This window comes from Frieseomelitta varia, unplaced genomic scaffold (assembly GCF_011392965.1).
Source record: "Frieseomelitta varia isolate USP_RPSP 00005682 unplaced genomic scaffold, Fvar_1.2 scaffold_206, whole genome shotgun sequence".
Lineage (NCBI taxonomy): Eukaryota > Metazoa > Arthropoda > Insecta > Hymenoptera > Apidae > Frieseomelitta > Frieseomelitta varia.
Genome location: NW_025109817.1, coordinates 35,281 through 58,345, shown reverse-complemented (window position 1 = coordinate 58,345; position 23,065 = coordinate 35,281). Strand labels below are relative to the sequence as shown.

General features: G+C 33.8%; 4 protein-coding genes and 1 long non-coding RNA gene across 7 annotated transcripts in view; 3 read left to right on the top strand and 2 right to left on the bottom strand.

The window, feature by feature from the left end:
- The first annotated feature begins 4,273 nt into the window (after nt 1-4,273).
- Nucleotides 4,274-7,625, top strand: LOC122527000 (39S ribosomal protein L3, mitochondrial). Its single transcript, XM_043650751.1, has 7 exons — nt 4,274-4,636; nt 4,730-4,820; nt 4,893-5,117; nt 5,181-5,312; nt 5,383-5,543; nt 5,663-5,852; nt 7,317-7,625. The coding sequence occupies exons 1-7, from the start codon at nt 4,575-4,577 to the stop codon at nt 7,554-7,556; spliced, it is 1,101 nt and encodes a 366-aa protein (XP_043506686.1). The 5' UTR covers nt 4,274-4,574; the 3' UTR covers nt 7,557-7,625.
- Nucleotides 7,626-7,752: 127 nt separating this feature from the next.
- On the bottom strand, nt 7,753-12,000 carry LOC122526998 (importin subunit alpha-3). The gene is made up of 9 exons (XM_043650749.1): nt 11,633-12,000; nt 10,410-10,512; nt 10,138-10,351; nt 9,765-9,925; nt 9,476-9,702; nt 9,041-9,406; nt 8,730-8,964; nt 8,567-8,658; nt 7,753-8,483 (listed from the first exon to the last, which is right to left on the bottom strand). The coding sequence occupies exons 1-9, from the start codon at nt 11,696-11,698 to the stop codon at nt 8,391-8,393; spliced, it is 1,557 nt and encodes a 518-aa protein (XP_043506684.1). The 5' UTR covers nt 11,699-12,000; the 3' UTR covers nt 7,753-8,390.
- On the bottom strand, nt 11,655-14,201 carry LOC122526999 (sodium channel protein Nach-like). The gene is made up of 5 exons (XM_043650750.1): nt 14,068-14,201; nt 13,719-13,911; nt 13,479-13,639; nt 13,260-13,409; nt 11,655-13,146 (listed from the first exon to the last, which is right to left on the bottom strand). The coding sequence occupies exons 1-5, from the start codon at nt 14,199-14,201 to the stop codon at nt 12,468-12,470; spliced, it is 1,317 nt and encodes a 438-aa protein (XP_043506685.1). The 3' UTR covers nt 11,655-12,467.
- Nucleotides 12,465-15,226, top strand: LOC122527002. Its single transcript, XR_006306262.1, has 5 exons — nt 12,465-12,584; nt 12,715-12,907; nt 13,076-13,152; nt 13,265-14,003; nt 14,081-15,226. It is a non-coding gene; the product is annotated as an uncharacterized LOC122527002 (long non-coding RNA).
- Nucleotides 15,227-17,848: 2,622 nt separating this feature from the next.
- LOC122526997 (tyrosine-protein kinase transmembrane receptor Ror-like) overlaps nt 17,849-23,065 on the top strand; it is an 8,774-nt gene continuing 3,557 nt past the window's right edge. Inside the window, exons 1-3 of one of the 3 annotated variants that reach the window (XM_043650746.1) lie at nt 17,849-17,938; nt 18,052-18,290; nt 22,675-22,890. In XM_043650746.1, the coding sequence (XP_043506681.1) occupies nt 18,233-18,290; nt 22,675-22,890 (274 nt within the window). In that variant the 5' untranslated portion in view covers nt 17,849-17,938; nt 18,052-18,232. Of the gene's footprint in view, nt 17,939-18,034; nt 18,291-18,893; nt 18,975-22,674; nt 22,891-23,065 lie in introns of those variants that run through there. The other 2 variants (XM_043650747.1, XM_043650748.1) reach the window with 2 other exon arrangements.

Here is a 23,065-nt window from a genome sequence, read left to right as displayed (position 1 = left end):
CTAAAAATTTACTTAAACATAGAAATTTACTTAAATTTACTTAAATTTACTTAAACATAAAAATTTACTAAAAATTTACTTAAATTTACTAAAAATTTACTTAAATTTACTAAAAATATACTTAAATTTACTAAAAATTTACTTAAACATAAAAATTTACTTAAAAATTAACATTTTGTACATGTGAACAAAGTTACAAGTTAATAATTAACAATACACAGTACTATCGTACGTACAAAACAATAAATGTACTTTCAGTTTGTAAAAAACATATTAGAAATTACAGTGTTACAGTTTATCGTTCCCTTAAATTAACAATGGCCGTAAAATAACGAAAATCTGAAAAAATTATTTTATTAATCACACTTATTGTAAATATTAAATTATTAATCACTGTAATGGAGAAGCCGTATTATCGAAGTATCGAAGATATTATCAGTTGTTCCGCATCATAGGTTGACTTTGATCGGTCATCGAGACAGACGCTCATTACCAATTAAACTTTCGTCGCGTGCGCATCGACCAGAACTGTAGTTAGAATTTCAATAATATTTCTGAACATTTCATAACGTTTCTAATCATTTATACGTAACAATTATACATTTATACGTAACAATTATACAGTTAATTCTCTCCTATAACGAGTATCATTTAAAATTTGTAATTAATCATTAATTTGTAACAATCGACGTCACTAACACGTTAATTCTCTTCTAATGACATTTTCGAGTAACGTTTAAAATTTTTCATCAATCATGTAGCAATCGATACATCACCGATACATCTCTGTGAAATTTTTATCAACTGTTTCGCTGCATCGTTCGACAACCTCGACCGATACGGAGATAAGAGCTCATTATCAATTGAACCGCCGTCACGTCGACGAAAATTTTAAAGGTGAACTTTTAAACAATATATCTGAATATTATTCTGATTGTTCAAAACGTTACCTAACATTCAAAAAGTATTAAAAGTGAGTTAAAAGCGATAGAAGTGAACTTTCGGATAATATTTCCGAATATTCTAATTGTTTAAATATTATTTGACATTTAAAAAAAAGTGTTACAAGCGTTAAAAAGCGATAAAAGCGAGTTGAAAGTGATGCAAGTGAATCTTTAAATTAACATTTCCGAATATCGTAATTGTGTTTCTAATTTATTATTTAATACTTAATATCTAATTTACATCTAATATCTAATATCTATTTATTATCTAATTTATTATTTAATATTGTTTAAAAAGTGCCACAAGTGTTAAAAGTGAACCTTGCGGATTGTGTTCAAACGCAGAACATTGCTGAAGGGAAGCAGAAGCATCGGCAGATGTTCAAGAAGTTTCAGAGGTATTACTCGAACATAATCAAGTCCAAACCTCAATCCACAATTCCAGAGTTCAACGATCGGTAAGTCGCATGGTTTGGGTTCTTTAATTGGGTTAAATACTTGATGATGATTATTTGAACTTTAATTGAATACTTGAATTGTCATAAGTTGTATCGCACTCGTACGTGATATATATGCAATTTTGATAGTTACTATACTTTAGTAATTACCGAAATGACTTTTTCTCCGCACGTACACGTAATATTAATTTAACAATACTAACGCCATTTAAATATTATTGGACACATTAAATATTTCTCTTTGAACTTTTAATTAACAAAAAAAAAAAATGATTTTGTCCTTTACTACCAATTTCTTAAGCGAGAATGTTTATTTCAGTGTTTTTTAAATTTAGCTGTAATTATATTTATATTGATACTTATATGTTATATTATTATAATTATATTTATATTAATACTTATATATTACATTCATAATACTTATATAACATTTATAATAATTATATTTTTATTAATACTTATATATTACATTCATAATACTTATATAACATTTATAATAATAATATTTATATTAATATTATTATTAAATTATATTTATATGTGACAATTATAATTTAGTTATAGTCGTTGTCTTGGGAGGTGCAGAATGCTCCGCGTGACTTTTATTACTGGCTTTTGTTATTTTCACGAAACAGTCAATTATTTCAATCTCTCATGCAGCGTTCTCATGCACAATTTTCTAGAATTCAGTCGAAGAATTTCGATCTGATCATCTTCGAATACTTATGAAACTTCTTTACAGAGCTCGTTATACTGTACAAAGTGTGCAGCTCGCAAAAAAAAATACGATCGACGCAAATAAATATTTCAATGGAATTATTGCCATTCTGACATGTGAGAATGCGATGTAAAATAATTCGCAAATCAATATTCTGAAATATATTTTGTGACGATATATATATTTTTCACGTAATTATATTTTCTAATTAATTTAGTTTATTAATTTATTATTAATTTATTATTAATTTAGTTTATTAATTTATTATTAATTTCTTATTTTATTAATTTCACTAATTAATTTAGTTAATTCGGTGACAATTCAGTTTTGATACTTCATTTCCTTTGACACCATAATGAATGACGGGAAGCATCGTCGAGAAACGTCAGATATTAGCGTAATTTCGAAACGAGAATCTCGGGGAAACGATCCTGCTCGCAACTGAATTACCTTGCAAATGTAAAAAATCGATCGCCTCGGACATCTATATTACGGCTGTAATTCGCGCGCATCCAATTTTTGGAATTTGCCCTGTATTTTGTTTGTTTGTTTACATTTTCTCTTGTTTATTTACGTTTCACTATATTTATTTACATTCGAAATGTAAACAGACGTGCGTGCACGAGAACCACGGGACGTTCCGTCATGTTCATCGTGACTTTTAATGTTCGTTTGTACCCCCTGTTGAATCTGTCCTTATTTATTTACTATGCCATCGAGTTCCTCGAATCGCATTTCGTTCTAACTTTTGAAACTAATAAGGAGACAAGTAAAACAGTGAAGGTTCCATTTAAAAAAAAAAAACTGATTTATTCAGTTCAGAATACAGTACACGGTACAATTCGTGCAATTAGCGATTTCATGGTAAAAATTATTCGAGCGAGTGCTCCGATCTACATATCTAGGAAAATTCCTACGTCTTTATAATACGTGCATAGAGAGAGTCGAGTGTCATATTATGCATGACGCATATAATAAAAAAGTTCTCGAATTAATCACCTTATGTTATCTTTCTTTTCTTTTCTCTTTTCCATTTTTTTTTTTTTTTTTTCTTTTTCTTTACAAATGAAAACTTGATCGATTCGTGGTCCTTAAAATGCACCGCGTAGCGACGGAATTGTGGAACTAATCGACATTTTTTGTTCTTGTCGCACGTTCTTGCGTTCTCTGTCTGCGGATGCTGCCTGAATGGCAATTAGTTTCGCCGTTTAGCCGCTATGTGGCGCTAGTAGGTCGCCGTGGACAGTGCTGCCATCTTAAATCTTCTCAGTTTCGATGGAACTAAAAGGATAAAGAGAAAAAAGTCGATAGATGGCAGCACTTTGCTCATTTTGCTGGCTGTTGGTTCTAGATTAATCCGATAGGTGGCAGCACCTGCTCTGTCGGTATAGCGATTGTGATAATTTATATTTGTATCACAATGCTATAAATAAATAAATAAATAACTCCGTAATTGATTTTTGTTGTTTATATAAAAATACCATTATCACAAAATATACAATTACTAATAATTTAATGAAGTTTACATAATAGAATTTAAATGACGAAATAACGAAATAACGAAATAACGAANTATGGCTACAATATATATAAGTGGCAGTAAACATTTCCATGGTGATAATAAAATTAATAGCTATTTTTAAATACTCTATTGTTTATATTAAATATACATCTCGACGGAACATGGATGTCGTTGATCTAAATTCTTCGAAGTAGAGGTCGCTACATCGGTGTAGCGACCGCTACCTCCGCGAAACACCAGACAGCGCCACGTATTTCCGCAGGAACTTTCCGTCGAAAGGTGTGTTTCCAATAAAACAGGCAGCGACACCTTTTTCCGAGCAAAAAAATAAAAGCCCGGGAAAAGCCGGAAAAAGGCGGGAAAAAGATTTTCCCCCTCTTCGCAAGCAGTAGCTATAAAGCCAGGTTGCGAAGAGGAAAAGTACTACTACTTGTCCTGCTTCGCCTTCTGCGTTTTACTGTGAATATAAGTTTTTGTCCGCTAATCGAGTGCTGTGATATAAAATTTATACCAAAGTGTGTAATACCAAAATATATATATTTATTCAAATTTCATCTGTGTTAATTATTTATGTAAGAACCCGTGGTTGGATTCTACATTACCTACTACGTGTTTCCTACATCGGTAGACAAGAAACGCAATGGCGTGCAACAGGGACAGAAATAGCTGTTATTTCTACCATTCCGCCGTTACGTGGCGCTAGCGTTTCAGTGACCATGTGTGGAGTGTAGTAATGTAATTATTTGTGAAGTTATGAATACAAGAGCTGATTAATATAAATTTTTCATCTTCGTTTTATACAAAAAGCATCATCGTCGATCAGTCATTTATATCTAGTCAGATCATCAACTGCTGCGCCAATTCGCATCCTAACCTCTTTCAGAATTGTAACAACATCTCGTTAAACGATACTGTTGTGAATACTTGCAAATATGACGTCGATCTTGAAAACATTCAACGGATATCAACTGTTCAGTAAACACTTAAAACAAAGGTAGTAACTTAAAAATAATCACAACTCGTTACTTGACTTTCATACTTTCGAAAAATAAATTAATTTCTCTTAATTTCAATGTAACTGTTTCAGCCTTGACATGATAGCTGTCCCTGTTCGCGGTAGACAAAACCCACCGCCAAGGAAACGTCATCCAGAGTGGCTTCCGAAACCAACACGCGTAGTACGTAGTTGGAAGATACAAATAACATTTCAATTTTTAACAAATACTCTACGTCATTGTCACTTGTATTAGCGATATAATGAAGACCTTACCCCAGAAAATAAAGAATTCCTGTCAGAAGTTGCATCGCTCAATAAAGGATTGCACAAAATGCCTAAATCTCCGTTAAGTACGGAACTTATTCAGCCAACAGCATGGACACAAGGATCAAAACGCACCGGTTTAATTGGAAAAAAAATAGGGGTATATCCGTTGTGGTTGAAAAATGGAAAAAAAGTACTGACCACCCTGATACAGGTATGCAAACATATAAAACACGTTTTAATTTCATATAAACTGATATATCCAGTTCTTCGATAGATTATAGACAACGAAGTTGTAAAATATATACCACCAGAAGAATTTAATCCAGTTAAACATTCTAAACACCTTCATCCTAAAGTCAAAAATGGTTGTCTAGTATTAGGTGCAGTAAATATTGATCCACAACTTGTAAGTTGCATTTTCTATGTTAATATTTACCTAAGTATCTCAAATGTGTCTACATTACCAATTTGTACAGATTACTAAGGAATATTATGGGATATTCAATTCAGCTGGAGTTACACCGAAAAAGTCACTAATGAGGTTTGTAATTACACCGAATGCTGCTCTTCAATCAGGAACTCCTTTATGTGCAGCTCATTTTAAACCAGGAGAATTTATTGATATTCGAGGAAAAACGTAAATCTCATTTACTATTACTTTCTTTTATATAATATATTTAAATTTAAATATAAATAATATAAATTTTATATATATACGATGTGTGTAATCAATTGTATTATTCTTTATAAACATAGGATAGATCGTGGTTTTCAAGGTGTAATGAAAAGGTGGGGCTTTAAAGGTATGCCTGCGTCTCACGGTGTAACTAAAACTCATAGAAGACCAGGTAATATAGGTTCAGGAGGAGCAAAGGCCAGGGTAATGCCAGGTACTAAACTGCCTGGACACATGGGAAATCGTTGGCGTATTCTCAAAGGTGTAAAGGTAATTTATAATCTTTATATTCTTATAACTTTTACGATTCAAAACAGAATTTTAATTCATCAGTTAGCACACATCTGTTACATTTATGATCCATTGTTTCTTTTTTTTTATTGCAAATATAATAATTTAAAAAATTAACACAATTTTGAATACATTTTTATCCCTAATTGTTGTAAAATATCATATTTAAATTTGGTACAAATTTGATATTTGTCAGAATAAATAATAATATCATATATGATATAAACAAAAGAAGTTAGAATATGGTTTAATTTTTTTCTTATTCTTTCATGTATAACAATATATTAAAAAGTACAATTAAATTTTTATTTTTTCGATCGAACCATATAACTTTTTTTGTTTTTAATATAATTAGAGCAAATATTCGAAATGATCTATCAGTATAATAACTATATCAAATTATTGTTTATACATATATGTGAACACTATAATAAATATTTTTGCAAATTTTATACAAAGATAGTGCACATTTGTTTTTTTTTTCTTTTTGTATTGAATTTTACGAAAAAAAATATTCGCTGGTTATAATTACGGGAACATATTGAATTTTCACATTTGTCTTAAATAAAATTAATTACAAATTATACATAACATGTACATATGCAACACTTTAATTAAATCTTTTGTAATTATTATATTTTTATGTTCTATAAGGAATTGAAAAATATTTTCCATGTAAAATGTATTTTAGAAATGAGATATATTTTGAAATGTTTACATGAAACATTTTAAAAAGTAAATATTTGTGATAAAATATCTTCGTACATCATTAAGCAGTTACAAATTCTCAATTATTTTAAGGTATATTACTTTTAAAAGGAAGATACATTATACAGCAGTGGCACTTTGAAATTATTTTACAGCTTAAAGAATGTGTCTTTTATTTAAATAATCTTTTGTCATAATTATTTCTTTTTAAATAATTGGTAATCTAAATAATGTAGAAAATTTGCAAAAATAATAAAGTTATGCTAGGATTATATCAAAAATTTATCAACAAGGCATGTAATAACTTCTTTCTCTTAATATTCTGATTAGAGATATGAAAAAGTTATTAGTTATCATTTCTAATGAAAGCTCTCAACCTTAGTATTAAAAACTTAAATTAATTTTCTTATGGCATTATTTAAAGACATATCTCAATTATATGACTATACATAGTGACCCCCTATTTCATTAAGTGACATAAAAATTTCACAACTATTTTAGATTTGTAAATAAAAAAGATTATAACTAAAAGAAGATATTAATTTATTAATAATTGCAATAGCAAACATCCTAAATAACTTCTTTGCTAAAATCCATTCTTTAGGAAGAATTCACCATAATTAGATTAATAAATAATTATAACGACGTAAATATGTTGAGGATTATTAACAATATTATTAGCAATTATATATGATGGCTTTAAATTATTATTAACCATTTGTGTGTATGTTGCAGATACTACGAATAAACACTAAATATAATGTAATTTGGGTATTAGCTCAAAACGTACCAGGAGAGGTAAATACCATGTGTTATTTGTACGATACGATTTTACCCACTAAAAAAAATACTTCGCCACATTTCCCTACATATCCACCAAATGACATAAATGCACTTCCTGAAGAACTTTACGCGGATGACGTTCACCCATTTACTGAACCCAATATTGAATATCAATCAGAACAAGAATCTTAATTGTAATAGATAAAACGTAGTACATAAAACAAATTCTTAATAAGAGAACACGTTTTATGAAAATATAAATCTCTTTGAATTTTTTTGGTAACCTGTTTACTCGCGCGATCAAAAGTTCAGGCAAAAATCGGCAATTAATATTGCCACATTTGTTGTTCATATTCTTTCCCTTACAGAAATAAGTCGTAGACGTGAATTAAGCTAATAAAGAGTAGTCAATTGATTTATTTATTTAGTAATCAATATTATTATAAATTTAACATGCCTAAAATATACACGAACTGTTTTATAAATGTAACATCACTAACCAAGACTCATCTCGTAAGTTAGAGTGGAGAGCAGCATAATAAAAAGGGCTTTTCCTCGTTGCTCTTCAATGTAGAGAGCAAGTCAATTAATTTACTACAATAATTTAGTCGGTATAATGCATGTCATTAGCTGCATTCGGTTAAGTACCGCTCCACCGATAATTTTCATGTAATTGGAAAAGGAAACAAGGTAACGTATACATTGATAAAAGATTTGAAAAGAAAAAAACACAGATTCTTATTTTATAAGAAACTTTCTCGTCCCACAACTTTATCCTTCCTTTATCCTTCTAATTTCTTTTTTTTTTCTTTTTTTCTTTTTTTTCTGATAAAACATCGGCCATTCATAATTATGTTTTTAAATCAGCGAAACCAAATATAATCTTTGATTCGGTAATGGCATATTGAAATTATCACTGATATTGTAGGAGTAAAAATGAGACAATATAAAAGGGTAAATAGAATAACTCCATAATGGAGTTTGTCGGGGGACGGCACGATCAGATAAGAAATAATGGAGGCCCTCTCAGAACTTAAAACCTTCGTTCGAAATGCTTGTCGTCTGATCAAATTCAAATGTTGATTCCACAACGTGTGGTTCCAGATTCGTGTCATTTGTCTAGAAACATTACGAAATATATATTCTTACTGTATATAAATTATGATCAAATTAATCATTACAAAAATAAAATAAATACATACGTCTTCCGAAAAGTATTGCTCAATAATTTCGTATGCTAATTTGTAAATATCTATGTTGTCGTGATTTTGCAATGCTTCAATCTTATCCAACCCTACAAAAACATAAATTTCGTAACGTAAATTGAAATCATGTTGCATACGAAATGAAATATCACAGACTAACCTGAACATTCTTCAATCATATTAGCCAATTGTTCAACTTGTGATCCAGCAAGTTTGAGCATATTATGTATACCGTCTAAAACAACCTGTATAACTTGAGTATCTTTACAGTCAAGGAGATTACAAAAGGGTGCGATAACGCCTTCTTGTATCATCCGCGCAACTTGTTCTTCATTGCCACTTATTGTTAAATTGCTAATTGCCCATGCTGCTTCTTTTTGCGTTTGGAATTCACCCTATTAGAAAGACAAATATATTGATGAAATAAATACACCAATCGACAAAAATTAACGAATTTCGACAATTTCTTACATTCATTAAATTGTGAATAATAAGAGGCAGTAATCCAGCATCTATGACTGCTTGAACCTGAGACTGATTACCAGCAGTTACATTTGACAGGAACCAAACAGCTTCTTTACAAATTTTCTCCCTCGAATGAGTTAATAAATTGGGGAAATATGAGAGCGCGTCGCAATTTAGTACAGTTTGTGTTTGCTCGTCTGTGCCCGTTACGATATTACCAACTGCTCTTAATGCAGCCGTTTGCACCTTAACTTCTTTGTGCGAGAGAAGTGGTATAAGACGGGGCACTACACCACTGTCTATAACCATTTGAATTTGTTCATTACCACCATCTGTCAAATAGCTGACTGCCCAAATTGTGTCCACAAGAATCTGCAGTTTATCTCAAATATAATAGATTGTCTCCACAATAACCTAAATGTCTAAATAACTGTGTCTTACATTGATATCTGTGTGATGTATAAGTACATTTAGAGCAGGCAAAATTTCCTTAATAGTTTGAACAGGTGGTGGTGGATCTTTATTCCTACATAAATTTACGATTACCCAAGTTACATTACGTAAAAAAGTAATTGGTATATCTGGTTTAATAAACGTTAACAATGGCTGTACAACACCAAGCTTGATAACATAATCTCTAGATGCAGGACCATCTCCGATTATATTTCCTGGAATAGAAAGGATTGTTAACACCACGCGATAATATTAATTCTATATTAATTTACCTTACCTAAAGCCCACACAGCTTGTTCACAGACATTCTGTTGACTTGAAAGCAACAAGTGTAAGAAATGTGGAACTGCACCAGCAGCTACAACTGCTTGTGTCTGAGGTGATGTTCCACTCGCTATATTTGTTAAAGCCCATGCTGCTTCAAATTGGAGTGATGGACTGGAAGGAAATTAAAAACATATTTCAAACAAGTTTCTAAAAAAAATTATCACATTCACATTTGATTATGTTTCTATCTTAAAAGCAAAAAATAATTACTGAAATTTCTATAAATATGAAATCTTACTCAAACAACCAATAATCACCTGTAATCACAATTTTACTTTCACAAAAAAGAACATGTTAAGTAGCATTATATATTATTATCATACCTATCATGCTGTTCAAGACAATTAACTAAAATTGGTAAAATGCCACTATCAATTAATAGATCAATTGGTGGATTACGGTCTGATGATAACAACTTTCTTGCTTTTTGTACAGCCTCTAATTGAACAGGTGGCTCTGAACTAGCAGCTTTCATTACCAGTTCCTTTAAATCAATTTTTGACAAATCAATGTTATTTTTATCAATATCTTCTTCATCTGGAAAAAAATGTTGTTGCATCAACAATACACTATTCCTTTTCTTTAAAAATTATACCTATTAAATCTGTAATAGGCACATTTCTTCGTTTCTGTAAAGTCTCATCACGTTTGTTTTTACGTAATTCCACTGTTGCCTCATTTCTTCGTCTTCTCATCTCCTAAAGCACACGATACATACATATTTTAAAAGTACTACAATCAATTGCGCAGTATTTCAATGTATTTTAGATACAAATTCATGTCATAAAGGAGGTGCAGATTAATTACATTTTCATTATAAAAAGATATTAAAATTATAATTTTATTTTGTTTTGAAATTTAGAAAATATGCATCACAATAATTTTAACAATAACTATACAATAGATCTTTCTTTGTTCAAAAACATTTAAAATATTAGAAAATGAAAATATTCTGCTCAATGTACACGTAACAATTATATAATTTAATAATAACAATTTGTCAATTTTTCTTAATTTTAGTAAAGTATAATAACAATAATAATAATAATAAAACACATTTTAATAAAAAAAATATATTTACAATATTTGAAAACTTTTACTTATATATACAAATATAAAACAGTAGAAAACTTTATTTCTCGATAGGATTTTTCAACTAACTTTATTCTGTTAGTTGCAAAGAATTTCAATAAACATTTACTTTTTATTAAAACATAAGGAATAAAAAGGTAAGGAACAAAAAGGTAAATTAAAATATTACATACATTCTACAGAAGGCTGAAAATTCTTTGTTACATCTTCTTAAATGTCTTGAATGTCTTAATTACAATTAAAAAACAAAGTACATAAAAGTTAAAGAATAATATAATGATATTGCACAGCAAGATATTAATAAGTTGGTCGTAAGGAATTGAACAAATAACTATAACAAAGTGATTCCACTACATTTCCAATAAAAAATTCGTTCAGATTTATCTCTGTTAATGCTATATTTGACATTGATGCAACGACACTGTCCATTCAGAATTCGGAACAGTAGGCAAAATACGATGCTGCAGCGCTTGATAGAATTAAGATCAAGAGTTCTCGTGCGTTCTGTGCTAGCTGAATCTAGAGAAATATGCAGGAAATTCATCTGGCGAAGGGACAATAAGGTATGCAAATAGATTGCAGAAATTTGAGAGAAAAAAAAAACAAAAAAATAAAAAAAGACTAGCATCCGTAATAATGTTGGATTTATCCCGTCAGTACAACAGCCGAAACTTCCAGGCGCACATCGTAACTGCGCACAATGATGAACACACACCGGATACTCACTTCTTGGTCTTTGCCTTTGTTCTTAAAAACCATCATTCGATTCTTGCTTTGCATTTCCGCCGCCATTTTTTTTCAATAACCAAATCGTCGCTTGTATTGATATGTGCCGGCACCCGGATACCCGTGACTACTGCGAAAAATTCTGTATCCGTGTTACTGTGGTCGATTTACCTACGACAGCTGCATGCCGTTGCGCGACAGCCTTAATGTACGTCAACGTACAACGGGATAATAATGTGTAACGCTCGTTTCTTGGATCACAATCGGTTATTAAATATTCTATCTTGGTCACGTTTTCTTAGCACAAACGCAACGTTTCAGCCATTTCCGAGAAGAACATCGGAAATGAGCAAGGTGGCGCTTCGGAAGACGCGTGTGTTTTCACTACGTTCACCTTCACAATCAGTAACATACGATCGACAAGGAAATCAACACAGCGCTCTCACGGCGCTTGCATTGCGAATTTGCTTTAATCCTCCGTCAGTGTTACTTCTAAAAAGTAACTTGAAATTCTACAAAATGTCCAACGACGATGGAACAGAATGATAATCGCGAACATCGTAATTTTATAAGTTTGTAAGTTCCACGACAAGATTTTGATACTGCTGTATCACGAATGTTGCAGTTTGAGAATAAATATTTTAAAATTTAACTGCTAATCCGCCTTGATGTGCGAGGATTGCGAATCTGTTTTAACTTGTTCTGGCGCGAATTTTAAATATTACGAAATGTAATATCAAAGACGAAACGAATGTTTGAAACATTGCTACATTATTATATTAAATTACAACTTCAACAACAAAATGACACGTCAATATATACTTTTTAAAAGGAATTAATCGATATACGGATAATATATTTGATTGACATCAACTTTCCGCGGAATCTTTTCCACAACGTGAATAGTCACGATACGGTGCTGTTCTCGAGATGATTGAACTACAGCTCCGCAGTAAGTTCTAAGAGTAAAGTAATATCCAATTTCGATATTTACAATTAAAGAGTATCCTAGAAAGAGGCCTGCAATGCCACCGAATGACACAAGTAAATCTAAATAGCCAAATCGCATTTCTATTTTATAGAGAGCTGTCGGCCAGTTTCTCAACATGATTCGATTGGTACTTTTAGGAGACGCTTGTATTTGCATTACATCATACGATACATGATCGCAAGATAGCCAACAACCACATTGTGTCACGTCCATATTAACGTGATATAAGCAGGAATACTTTGAAGGTGGACATTCTTCTTTCTGATTAAACGATAAAAACCACGGTGAACATCTGCACTCTTTAAGTAGCTTGTCGGTGAGACAATTGATCTCGCAGTCGTTAAAATTTAAATTTATATCTTGTTTGGAGTAACATTTTCGTTGTCCAAGAGACAGATGACGAATGTCAGGAGTTGTATATGTTATATGAACGATAAATTCAACATCTATAGGAAAATAGGCTCTTACTACCGGTCTTTCATCTGGTTTTGGACTTTCAACATTTTGTTCCGTATAATAAACCCTGCAAGTAAGAATCTTAATTCAAATAAATCTTGAATTCAATTTAATAATATTATTAATTAGTCTTTTATGGTAAAAGAGTTATTTGATTTTATTTATAAAATGAATTCTTACCTTAGGGGAAAACTTGTACTGGAGATCTCAAATTCAAGACTCCATGAAGGATCTATAAATCTAAGTGGCTCTAAATTTCTAGATTTGCAGCAAATGCCCACGGCAGTAGACACTTTTGTAAATAGTGCATTACACGATTTATTTACTCCTCTAAAAAACAATAATTTTATGATGAAATATGTACCAATTTCGTGTTTATAATAAGATAATTGTATCTACCTGTATACACAGTCACTAATTAAAGAGTCACAATCGGGTGCCATCGTTTCAAAAGTTCTACGAAAGTTATTCCTGCTTTTGTAAACAGCTGGGAATAATTGTGAATCGATACTTTTTCCAAAAGTCCAGTTATATAATTCTTCGTACATATACATTTCATTCTGTACACGAAATGTGATCTTGTGAGAATAAAATTATGAAAAAATGAGAATAATTTTATGAGAATAACGTTACGTTTACCTCAGGTACATCCGAATGATTCAAGTGAAACCAATCGAAACAAATGAAGACCTGAAGAAATTCGATGTTAATATGTTCCGTTATCATATCTAATCCAGTTATAGTTGGATCTGTTTGGAATTTGCCTAAGATGATCACGATTATAGCCACAATTGCAAATAGCGATGCGAACGTCAAAAAGAACCACATTAATCTACGAGCAAACCAGTTGAAAATTATCCACGAATCAACGAAATCAAAAGAAATCGTGAATTTCATGTAAAATCATCTTTCTTTTTTTAACAAGTAAGTAGCATTGAGTTATCCATTTTGTACAATTAATTGCAAAACAGTTAAATTACAAGATTACCTCTCCCATTTAGGTCGCGTAGGGTCCACAAAATATGGAACACCATGTAAAGTGTTTTCCAAAAGATATTCTCTCGTTCGATACTTCAAGCTAGAACGTAATTCCTTTAAGGATGGATTATACTTGTATCTCATTTTAAAATAAGTCTGACAGGCGTATGCACTTTTACAGCTATACTATAAGAGCAAATAAGCTGGACAAAGAAATCACGCCGATCGATTTTTTTCTTTTGAATCGCATGTCAGCTTGGAACATACATTATGCATATTATACACATAACGCAATTAATTTATCACTTTGATCAACTGAAAAAAAGGAAAGATAGGATCGTAGATTAAAGCAAAACAGCAACGCTGCTCGTTTATAACGATTCGTATCATATTTTACTGATTGGTTCATTTCATTTCGCGAGAAAGCGAAGCTTTTGAACATTGAAAAATGTTTTACGAAAGTATGTAACGAAAAAAACAGGTAACGTTTATTATTGCTCCTTTCTAGAGAAGACGAAAAATGATTGCTAACAGGAAATATCGATAACTATGAGTTTATTCGAAGTATTGTCTTTCGAATATACGTTTTTCCAGTTGCATCTCGTTGTTTAAGAGTCGGCCATCATCTGTGGAAACACAAACAGCCCTCATCTTCACGTCAGCTTCTTTATTATTTTAGACCATCCCCTCTTACGACCACCATCTGCATGCATGCCGACGTTGTTCCGGTCGCCGTACTAAGAAAAATCCACGATCATCGAGTTAAGCGGGCGTAAACTACCCTCTTGATCTCTTCCTCGGATCCGCTTTCGCTTAAAAAACGCTCCCCTCCTCGCTGCGAAAATTCATCGTGCACCATCATCAAGCATACAAACATTTGTTTTTCTAGCTTAAAACACATGTTTACTCGGTTCATTCGAATGTTATTCCTCGCGTAGACAAATAATGAAATTAACTGAAATAACAAACAGGCCAGAGTGAAGTGGGAACGTCGATGAGACATCAATGTCTGGCTGAAAAAGAAAAAAGAAGAAAACGATCAACGACAACGATCCAATTGTCGCGAGTCACGGTGATAATTAAAAGAGCAACGCGTCTGAAAGTGAAGAGAAATGAGAAGAAAAATTAACGAAGCTCTGTTGTTAGGAGTCGTTTGACGCAAGGGCGAGGAAAAGAAGAGAAAAAGAAGCGGCGCTATTCTTGCGTCCAGGTGTGAGCCTGTAACGCCAGTGTAAATATACAACACTTACGCCATTCTGACGGAGCCTCTTCGAAAACTATTAACGTATCCCGCTGTGTTGCGGCTTTGCCGACCATTTTTCCGTTCCGAGCCATTTCTCTTTCTACCGGACCGTGTTCGTTTCGTCCCTTCGGAACACTAAGTGGCACGTGTTAAAGAACTTAAGCAGGTAGCCATCAATGTTAACCAGAGTGATCATCGTTTATTTGCCACTGTTGAAAGAGATTACTGTCACTCGAGGATAGTCATGTCCTATGTCCCTTCGGGCTGGGCCCTTCTTTTAATGTCAAACAATTATAAAAAATAAATAGTTTCTTAATTAAGTTTCAAACAACCAGTTTTAAAATTAGAGACTTTCGTACCATCAGTTTAAATTAATTTGGGTAAAAATGTTATATTCTTATCCTCTGCTCTCTTTCGATTCGTATGATTTAGCAAGTCTTAATCGTGATTTAGAGCTATAATTAGCATTTAAAGATTGCACGGTGTACGTTAGATTAAAAAGTCTGTTATTTTTAACTCTGCTCTGTGGTGGATCCAATATTCTGAAAATTCATAATTTCAAATAAAATTAAATGATTACATCGAAATAATACAGAAAATATTCTACGTGCAGATGCAAGTAATTTATAATAATTGTCCTCAGTGTCCTCTATGTCACGATAGAAGAAGATTCATTTTATCGCAGAATTTGTAAGTTTAATATTAATATACCTAATACCCATTTTATTTGTAGTGATATATATGCTCGTAACTCATCGATGAACATTTCCCAGATAATTTCGTAATTAATTATATTTTTCTTCAGATATTAAATTAACCAGACTTCGTGTGACAATCAACGCTGCTTGAAGAAAAAGAGAATCCGACTTACTGCGCATCAAGAATGAGACTAATAACCGACTGAACTATAATAACTGATTAGACCAGCCTTTGTAATGATAAACTACTATGGTTTTAGAAAATCACGTTAATTTCAGAGAAGAATTGTGAGAGATATGCAAAAGCAATGTGAAATTAATCATTCGAAAGTTAAGTGAGATGAAATATAAAAATAATTAAAAATAAAATAAAACTAACAATTCTACACTCGAATTAACTTTCCTATAGAACTACTTTCTTGATTGGAAATTTTATATTTCAATGTTACTAATGTTCTCTTCCTCCAGTTACATAACACTATCAAAGCAGAACGACATGAAACGAGACGAAAAGCTAATTTTTATACACCGCCGGTTAATCGAGATTACACGAACATCCATAAAAGAGTTGTGTGGTCGTGACTCCCGGGTTGAGACTTGTTTATCGCGATCAGAAGCTGAAAAGTCAAGTTATTCACGAACAGTAAGCCAGAGTGGGGAAAGTGGCGCCCAGTTGGACACTAGTGTATCAAACTGATCGCGATATATACACTTGGTTAATTATTAGTGGCGCAATATGCAAGCACGTCTGTACGAATGACTCTCTATCTGTTTGATCTTCACTGTTTCTTTCTTTCTTTCTTTCTTTCTTTCTTTCGTCTCGTCTTCATTTCAAAATCTCATCTTTAATATTAACAACGATCGATAGCTCTCGTTGCAAAGGCAAATTCATTACACACTCGTCATTAAATATTCAAGCAAACTGTCACTCACGAGGATCTGAACTCTCTCATATCTACATACAGGAGTATGAATCTGATTAAATGACCAAAAGCAACACAAACTGTAAATTAAAATTAATTTATTAACAAAGATACGTCGCAGGAGGATACTAAGGGAAAAGTTCAATAAAAATCCAGCTTGCTCGTTTCAAAATTCTGACCCGCAAGGATAGTTTGCAAGCTAGAGCCATAGCAATTGGGGATACTATTCGCTGAGGATATTCGTGTCCTGTCGAACCTACCGGGGCTAGCCTAATAATATTATAAACCGAAGGTTGAATCGTGAGTTGGCACGTGTCGGAGATTAAAGCGCAACAAGAGGCTCCACCCTTAAGTCGGCTGAAAAAGTGACGAGATTACGAGGAACCGTCGCTTCTGCCTCTCCGATAGCGTAGGTCGAGCCTCGCTGATGATGAACCATGCTCGTCCCTCGCGTAAATCCTTGGTCGTTCTCTTCGAGAGATGCATGTGGGTGCCACGAACAGAGACGATCGGGTCTTTGTGTGCGTGACCGCGTTTCCTTGTGTGCACGCCAATGCGAGGGAGTTCTCGAAGGCGGTCTTTAGTCGGTCTTTAGTTTCGAGTAAGCATCCGTCGAAGATAGAGGATTCCTCCTCGATTTATCCTAGCGACTAAACGTCTCGTCTCCTCTTCCGGCTTAACTCTTCTCGATCCTTGCTACTCGGGCCGCGATTCTTTTCTTCATCGTTGCTGGCCCTTCTTTCCGCTCTCCTGTAATTACTGCTCGTATGCTTACTCCATTATATGACCTAATTTGTTTTCAACGCCGAAGCTTCGATAAACATTTTGAAATAATCGATCCAGTGGATCCTTCGATAAACAAATTAATTAGTTCCTTGCTGTGGGATGTCGAGTCGAGAGGAATTATGTAATTAACTAGAAAACACGAGAGAACTGACTTTTTGAACGGACGAAACACATGAAAATTCGAATCCACGTGCGCGCGCTCCAGCCAGTGCGATGAACAACTGATGAAAAGTAAAGTTGTGTTATTTATCGTTTTGTGACAGTCTTTCTTTCTTTACTCTTTTTTTTTCTTCTCTCTTTTTTACAATGTGAACGAGTTCGTGCTGTATTTTTTTCATTGTCAGATTGAACTTTTTAATGGCAAGATCAATGATCGTGAAGTTGAAGTTCGACGATGGATCATGAGAAAACGCGAATGTTAAAGTGCCGACGATAATCGACGAAAGAGTGGCAGGGTTACATTAGCGCGAGGCGAAAGTCTCCTTTTGGAAAGCGAGGGTGGCCATTTTGGTTCGTACATCGGCGATGGAACGGCGAAGAATGCCAAGAAGGAGAGGGCTCTCCTCCGGAGAAGTTCGAACCGGTGAGTTTTGCACATTATTGCCGTATTGATATTGATTGTCATTATCAACTGTTGCTGTTGAAACATAGTTCGAAATATAATAACGTTGCAAAACGATTTTCAGTTTGCTTCGTAAGATTTGGTAAACGAGCAAATACATTGCAATACAATCATGCAAAGAGAGACCAACACACTCTGCTTAAGCAAGAGATTAATCTTGCTTAATCAAGTAAACCGAACCAAAAATACCAAATGATAAACGACGAAACGTTCTAGCACGTTTCATACGTAGCATAATTTTAACGCGATATAGTTAAAGACAATCAGCAAAAGTGTCCGGCGCAATCTGAAATTCTTCGTGAAGGGCCCATTTAAAAATGAAATTTTAATTATGGCCCCGCGGTTGCAAGTAATCGTGGCCATTAATCCGACGAATCGAGAAACAGGCTCGCGTTGTGTGGCGTTTTATTAAAAAAGATCACGAGAAATGAGACGCGTAAGGATGAAACACGTATTCATCAGATTAGAGGAATATACAACGTTCGGTTAATTGTTGTGAACACGACAAGTGTTGGTGAAATTGAAATTAAATTAAAAAAACTACGAGAGTTGAGAAATCGTTATAAATTAAGAAATTACGCTGGAAATTTGTTGGCAGTGATTCATTATCGATAATGCTTCAAAACATTTGGATACGGAATAGAAGTAAGCAAATAAATAAAGGATGACAATATTCAGTACTTTCGTAATCTCCTTCGGGTTATCTTTCCTTGTTCATTTACTATCGCGTCACGTAATCGTCTCTTCGTGTGTAAAGTCTCTTAGGAAAAGGAGAACGTCATCGTTCTTCGATCGTCTAGGTTTTTCATTTTTATTCTTAAATACGAATCGTTTGTTTTTTTATAATTATTTTAATATAATACTCCCCGTTGTATCAGCGAAATTATTAATCGTACAATTGCGTGATGAGTGTATATATGTATATATAACAAATACATAAGATATATATATATATATATATATATATACATATCTATTTCAATTAAGCAAAATATTCGTATCTTCCAAAGGTAAACTTACATACGTGCTGTATCAATTTGAGCACTACAGATAATTATTACCAGGGAGCAAGAACTACTCTGATTACTTTTCACAAGTTCGCTTAACTCAATTCTACTTCGCGCAACCTTCAAATATTGAAATTGTCTTTAAAAAATACAACACTCAAAAAAAGAAAAAGAATACATGCAGATAAGATAAAAGTTAGAAATTTACCTTAGAAAAAGTTGAGAATTTTACGTTCTGATTCCGTTCGATAGAAAACTGTGCAATGATTTCTCTGAGCGCAAGTAACTCCATAAATTAACATCAAAACCGAGATAGGTTCAAGTACGAGTGGAAATGTCGAGCAGATAAAGTCGGTTGGGTCGTATCTTTATTGGAACAAATGTCAACCGCTCCTTAAGAACAAAAAAAAAAAAGAAAAAAATGTGGAAAAATCGGAGCATAGAAACAAACCCTATTTCTCTGACTTTAACCCTTATCTTTAATATCGACACGTTCGACCTTCCGATAACGCTAACCTAAGATAATAAGAACATGCGCAGCATCCAAATCTTCGAGTGACAACCGAAGAAGTTCTCCTATTGTGGTGATCACGCGTGATCTAAACAAATTGAATCAAATTGTTTGATATTGGGAGAAAGTCCGGAAAGTCTTCAAATTGTCTGAATAATATTGAAAATCAAACGGTACGATGAATTAAATGTACAACAAAGCATAAAATTAAATGGTACAATAAAGCGTAATACGATATAACAAATATGGCTTTCATAAATATGTAAATGGTGAAAAGATGGCCCATCGTATTACGAATAATCCGAATTTAGATAAAAGAAAATTCTGTCGAGTAGTCAGCCCATTGTTCCCTTGGCATTATGTTGCGAACAGCAATACACTGATGACATCGACGACGAAAAAGAAAGCGGGTCTCTCGTCGTCATGTTAATCCTCTGAACGTGTCGTAACTCACCTCGTTATATTATTTTCAGAATTTTGCATTGAGGCTTCATTTTTTTTTTTTTTTTTGTGTAATAAGATTTAAATTACACAAACGTAAATATTATACATGAAGAAGGAAATTCTGCGACGTTGGAATTGTACTTGAAACTGATCAAATTCCCTTAAAATAATTTCACTCGAAACGTATTAAATCGATTTGCGAAAACACGTGCGTTGAATAAGTTTAATTTAACGTTCTTTGAGTTTCATATTTTTGGAGAAGCTTGGGGCAACTCTTGTTGATTCGCCGAACGTACCGCGAACAATCTCGTTTTATGATATACGGACGATTCAGCTTGCTAATTGTACGTTTCGGAGGATAAACCACCCGTACAAATAATGCCTCCATTGTAATCCCTGGTTCTAAACCTCAGTTTTGCAAATAAACGGTAGCTGAATGTGTATGTAACTGTTCGGGATACATCTCGGTTTCTAAAAGTGCCGAAACCATAGTGGAAAACCGTAGTAACATCTCTGGCAAATAATCGCGAGCCACTTTTACTTTTATACAAATCCAAATAATCTCGTTCTACATCTACAATGGGAAATTTTTTGCTTTTGTACTCAAACTTCCGCGCAGATCGTTAGGGTAAAATTTAATTAAATGAAACTTCGGATAACAAGTAGTACAAAAGTGAAAAAACATTTCCGAAGTGTGCTTCTCCACTAACTATAACTATAACTCTTCTCGCTAATACTAAAACATGCCACTGTAATTACTAATTACTTAACGCGCGTTTGATGTAAAAATAGTGGCAAGGGTGACTCCCTCGTCGTTTTGCGTCAAAGTACGCACGATATCGCGGGTCATTTCGTTCACCCATCGACATACCGCGGATAAAGTGCATAGGTCATCAACGACGTAGGTAACACAGTTGAGAAAAAGCTGAACAAACGCTTTACCTCGTCGAAATAAAAAAAAAAAGGAATAATAAAGTTCGAAGATTTCGAACTTGGAAATTCTAGAGAGAGATGCTCGCACATTTCCGCGTGTCTGATAAACAACCCCCCGTTTCGTGGAATTGCAGCTTACTGGGACGTTCATTGTCAGCCGCGTTGATTCCTAATCTACATCGTTAGTTGAACTTCCAGTCTTTCTCTTCTCTCGAAATTTATCTTGGAATTTATAAGAAAAGACCATGGTAACAGTATAGCAAGCGATTTAAATACCATAAAGCGCTGTCTGAAAAATAATTGTGCAACTTTAAAATCCCCCCCCCCCCCCCCCCCCCAAAAAAATACTTAAAATTAACCAAAGTTAAATAGTGATCGAAAATGCAAACGACCAAAGTGTAATTATCCCTAGTAATTATCAGTTGCAGTTTGCAGATTTTCGAGTAACGAGCTCCGTAGTAAAGAGTTGATTTACCCTAAGTGAGTCCGTCGTCTTTCTGAAAAATGGTATGCGAACACACACACACACACACACACACACACACACGTAGGAAACGTTTCGTCGATTTTTGTAGAAGTCGTGCGATCTCGCGAGTACGGGCGATCCTACGTAGAGAGACGCATAGGAGAAGGGAAGGAATATACGGGGCGATAATAGGTACACATAGCGAGAGTCGTTGTCGGGGAGCGCTGACCGCAGAGATAACGCTTTGACCCGTTACAAGCTTCAAGCACGAAATGAATGCCTTCACTGTCTCTTCCCGAGTCGGGCCCAATCCAAATATGTAGCCCTTTTTCTTACCAGCCTGCCCCTTTATTAACCGTTGCCACCGTTTCTCCTGTAAATTCGGCTGCACCACCTTGAACCAATGCCATCCAGCATCTTCGGCGCTTTTGATACGAACAAGTCGTGCTCATTCGCAGAAGCTTCTTTCGTTGTTCTGCCGAGTGGCGAGATTTTCGCTTCTCACTCACTCGGAGTAATTCTAAAATTTCTTCCCTCCCCGACACATGTGGCAGAAGAAAGACTGAAAGTTAAATTGTAGCTGCATGAGAATTGATTTCAACATTTTCCCCTTTTCAACGCTAGAACTGCCACGAAACGATCGAAATGACTAATTCAGAAATTTTTCTTTAGATACATGACAGATGCAGAGTATAGTGTATCTTTAGGGGTTTAAATGATCTTTTTATAAAACACACACGAATGAAAGTTCGTGTATTCTATTGTATTTCTATTTTTCTTTTTTTTTTTTTTTTTTTCACTTTGATATCTCTGACGAAAATTCTATGCTTCGGTCACTTGGGTAGTTTTAGTGTCGAAACACACACGGTGACTTATATTCACTTCGTGAACCGGAGTGGGAATGAAAGTGATTTTTATTTGCTGGCAAACTCGCCGAGCACTGTAAACTGACACAATTGCGATAACGCGTAAATATTGTTTCAGAATTATCAGCGACCGCGTCCACACAACAATCGGAAGTAATAGTGAGGCTGCTGCCTATCAACGGCAATACCGTGATCACTGGATGCAAAGGTCGGCCACAGATTTGTGGAAAAGAGGCGGCCTGTCGCAGCTTCAAGGACAACACGTCGAAATGCGTTTGCCCCCACGATCTGTCAGCACCGACGACGGACCTAAAATGTCCAAATCGTCTAACAGGTCAGAGTCAAGCGCAACTCCCGTATTTTCTTCTTCGAGAAATCGAACATTTCTATTTCGACCGGTCGTACGTGTTTGCATTGATTTGAGAAGAAAAAAAAAAAAAAAAAAAACGAACTTTACTATGTATATATAGAAAACAAAGTAGAAAATGAATTATTTCTTTTTTTCGTTC

Coding starts and splice junctions, on each gene's coding strand:
- LOC122527000 (XM_043650751.1), top strand. CDS start 4,575: ATGACGTCGATCTTGAAAACATTCAACGGATATCAACTGTTCAGTAAA. Junction 4,637..4,729: donor AGTAAACACTTAAAACAAAG/GTAGTAACTTAA, acceptor TAACTGTTTCAG/CCTTGACATGATAGCTGTCC. Junction 5,118..5,180: donor TACTGACCACCCTGATACAG/GTATGCAAACAT, acceptor GTTCTTCGATAG/ATTATAGACAACGAAGTTGT.
- LOC122526998 (XM_043650749.1), bottom strand. CDS start 11,698: ATGGCGGCGGAAATGCAAAGCAAGAATCGAATGATGGTTTTTAAGAAC. Junction 9,703..9,764: donor ACAAGCTGTGTGGGCTTTAG/GTAAGGTAAATT, acceptor TTTCTATTCCAG/GAAATATAATCGGAGATGGT. Junction 9,407..9,475: donor TACATCACACAGATATCAAT/GTAAGACACAGT, acceptor GATAAACTGCAG/ATTCTTGTGGACACAATTTG.
- LOC122526999 (XM_043650750.1), bottom strand. CDS start 14,201: ATGAGATACAAGTATAATCCATCCTTAAAGGAATTACGTTCTAGCTTG. Junction 13,640..13,718: donor ATCATTCGGATGTACCTGAG/GTAAACGTAACG, acceptor TTTCGTGTACAG/AATGAAATGTATATGTACGA. Junction 13,410..13,478: donor ATTAGTGACTGTGTATACAG/GTAGATACAATT, acceptor ATTGTTTTTTAG/AGGAGTAAATAAATCGTGTA.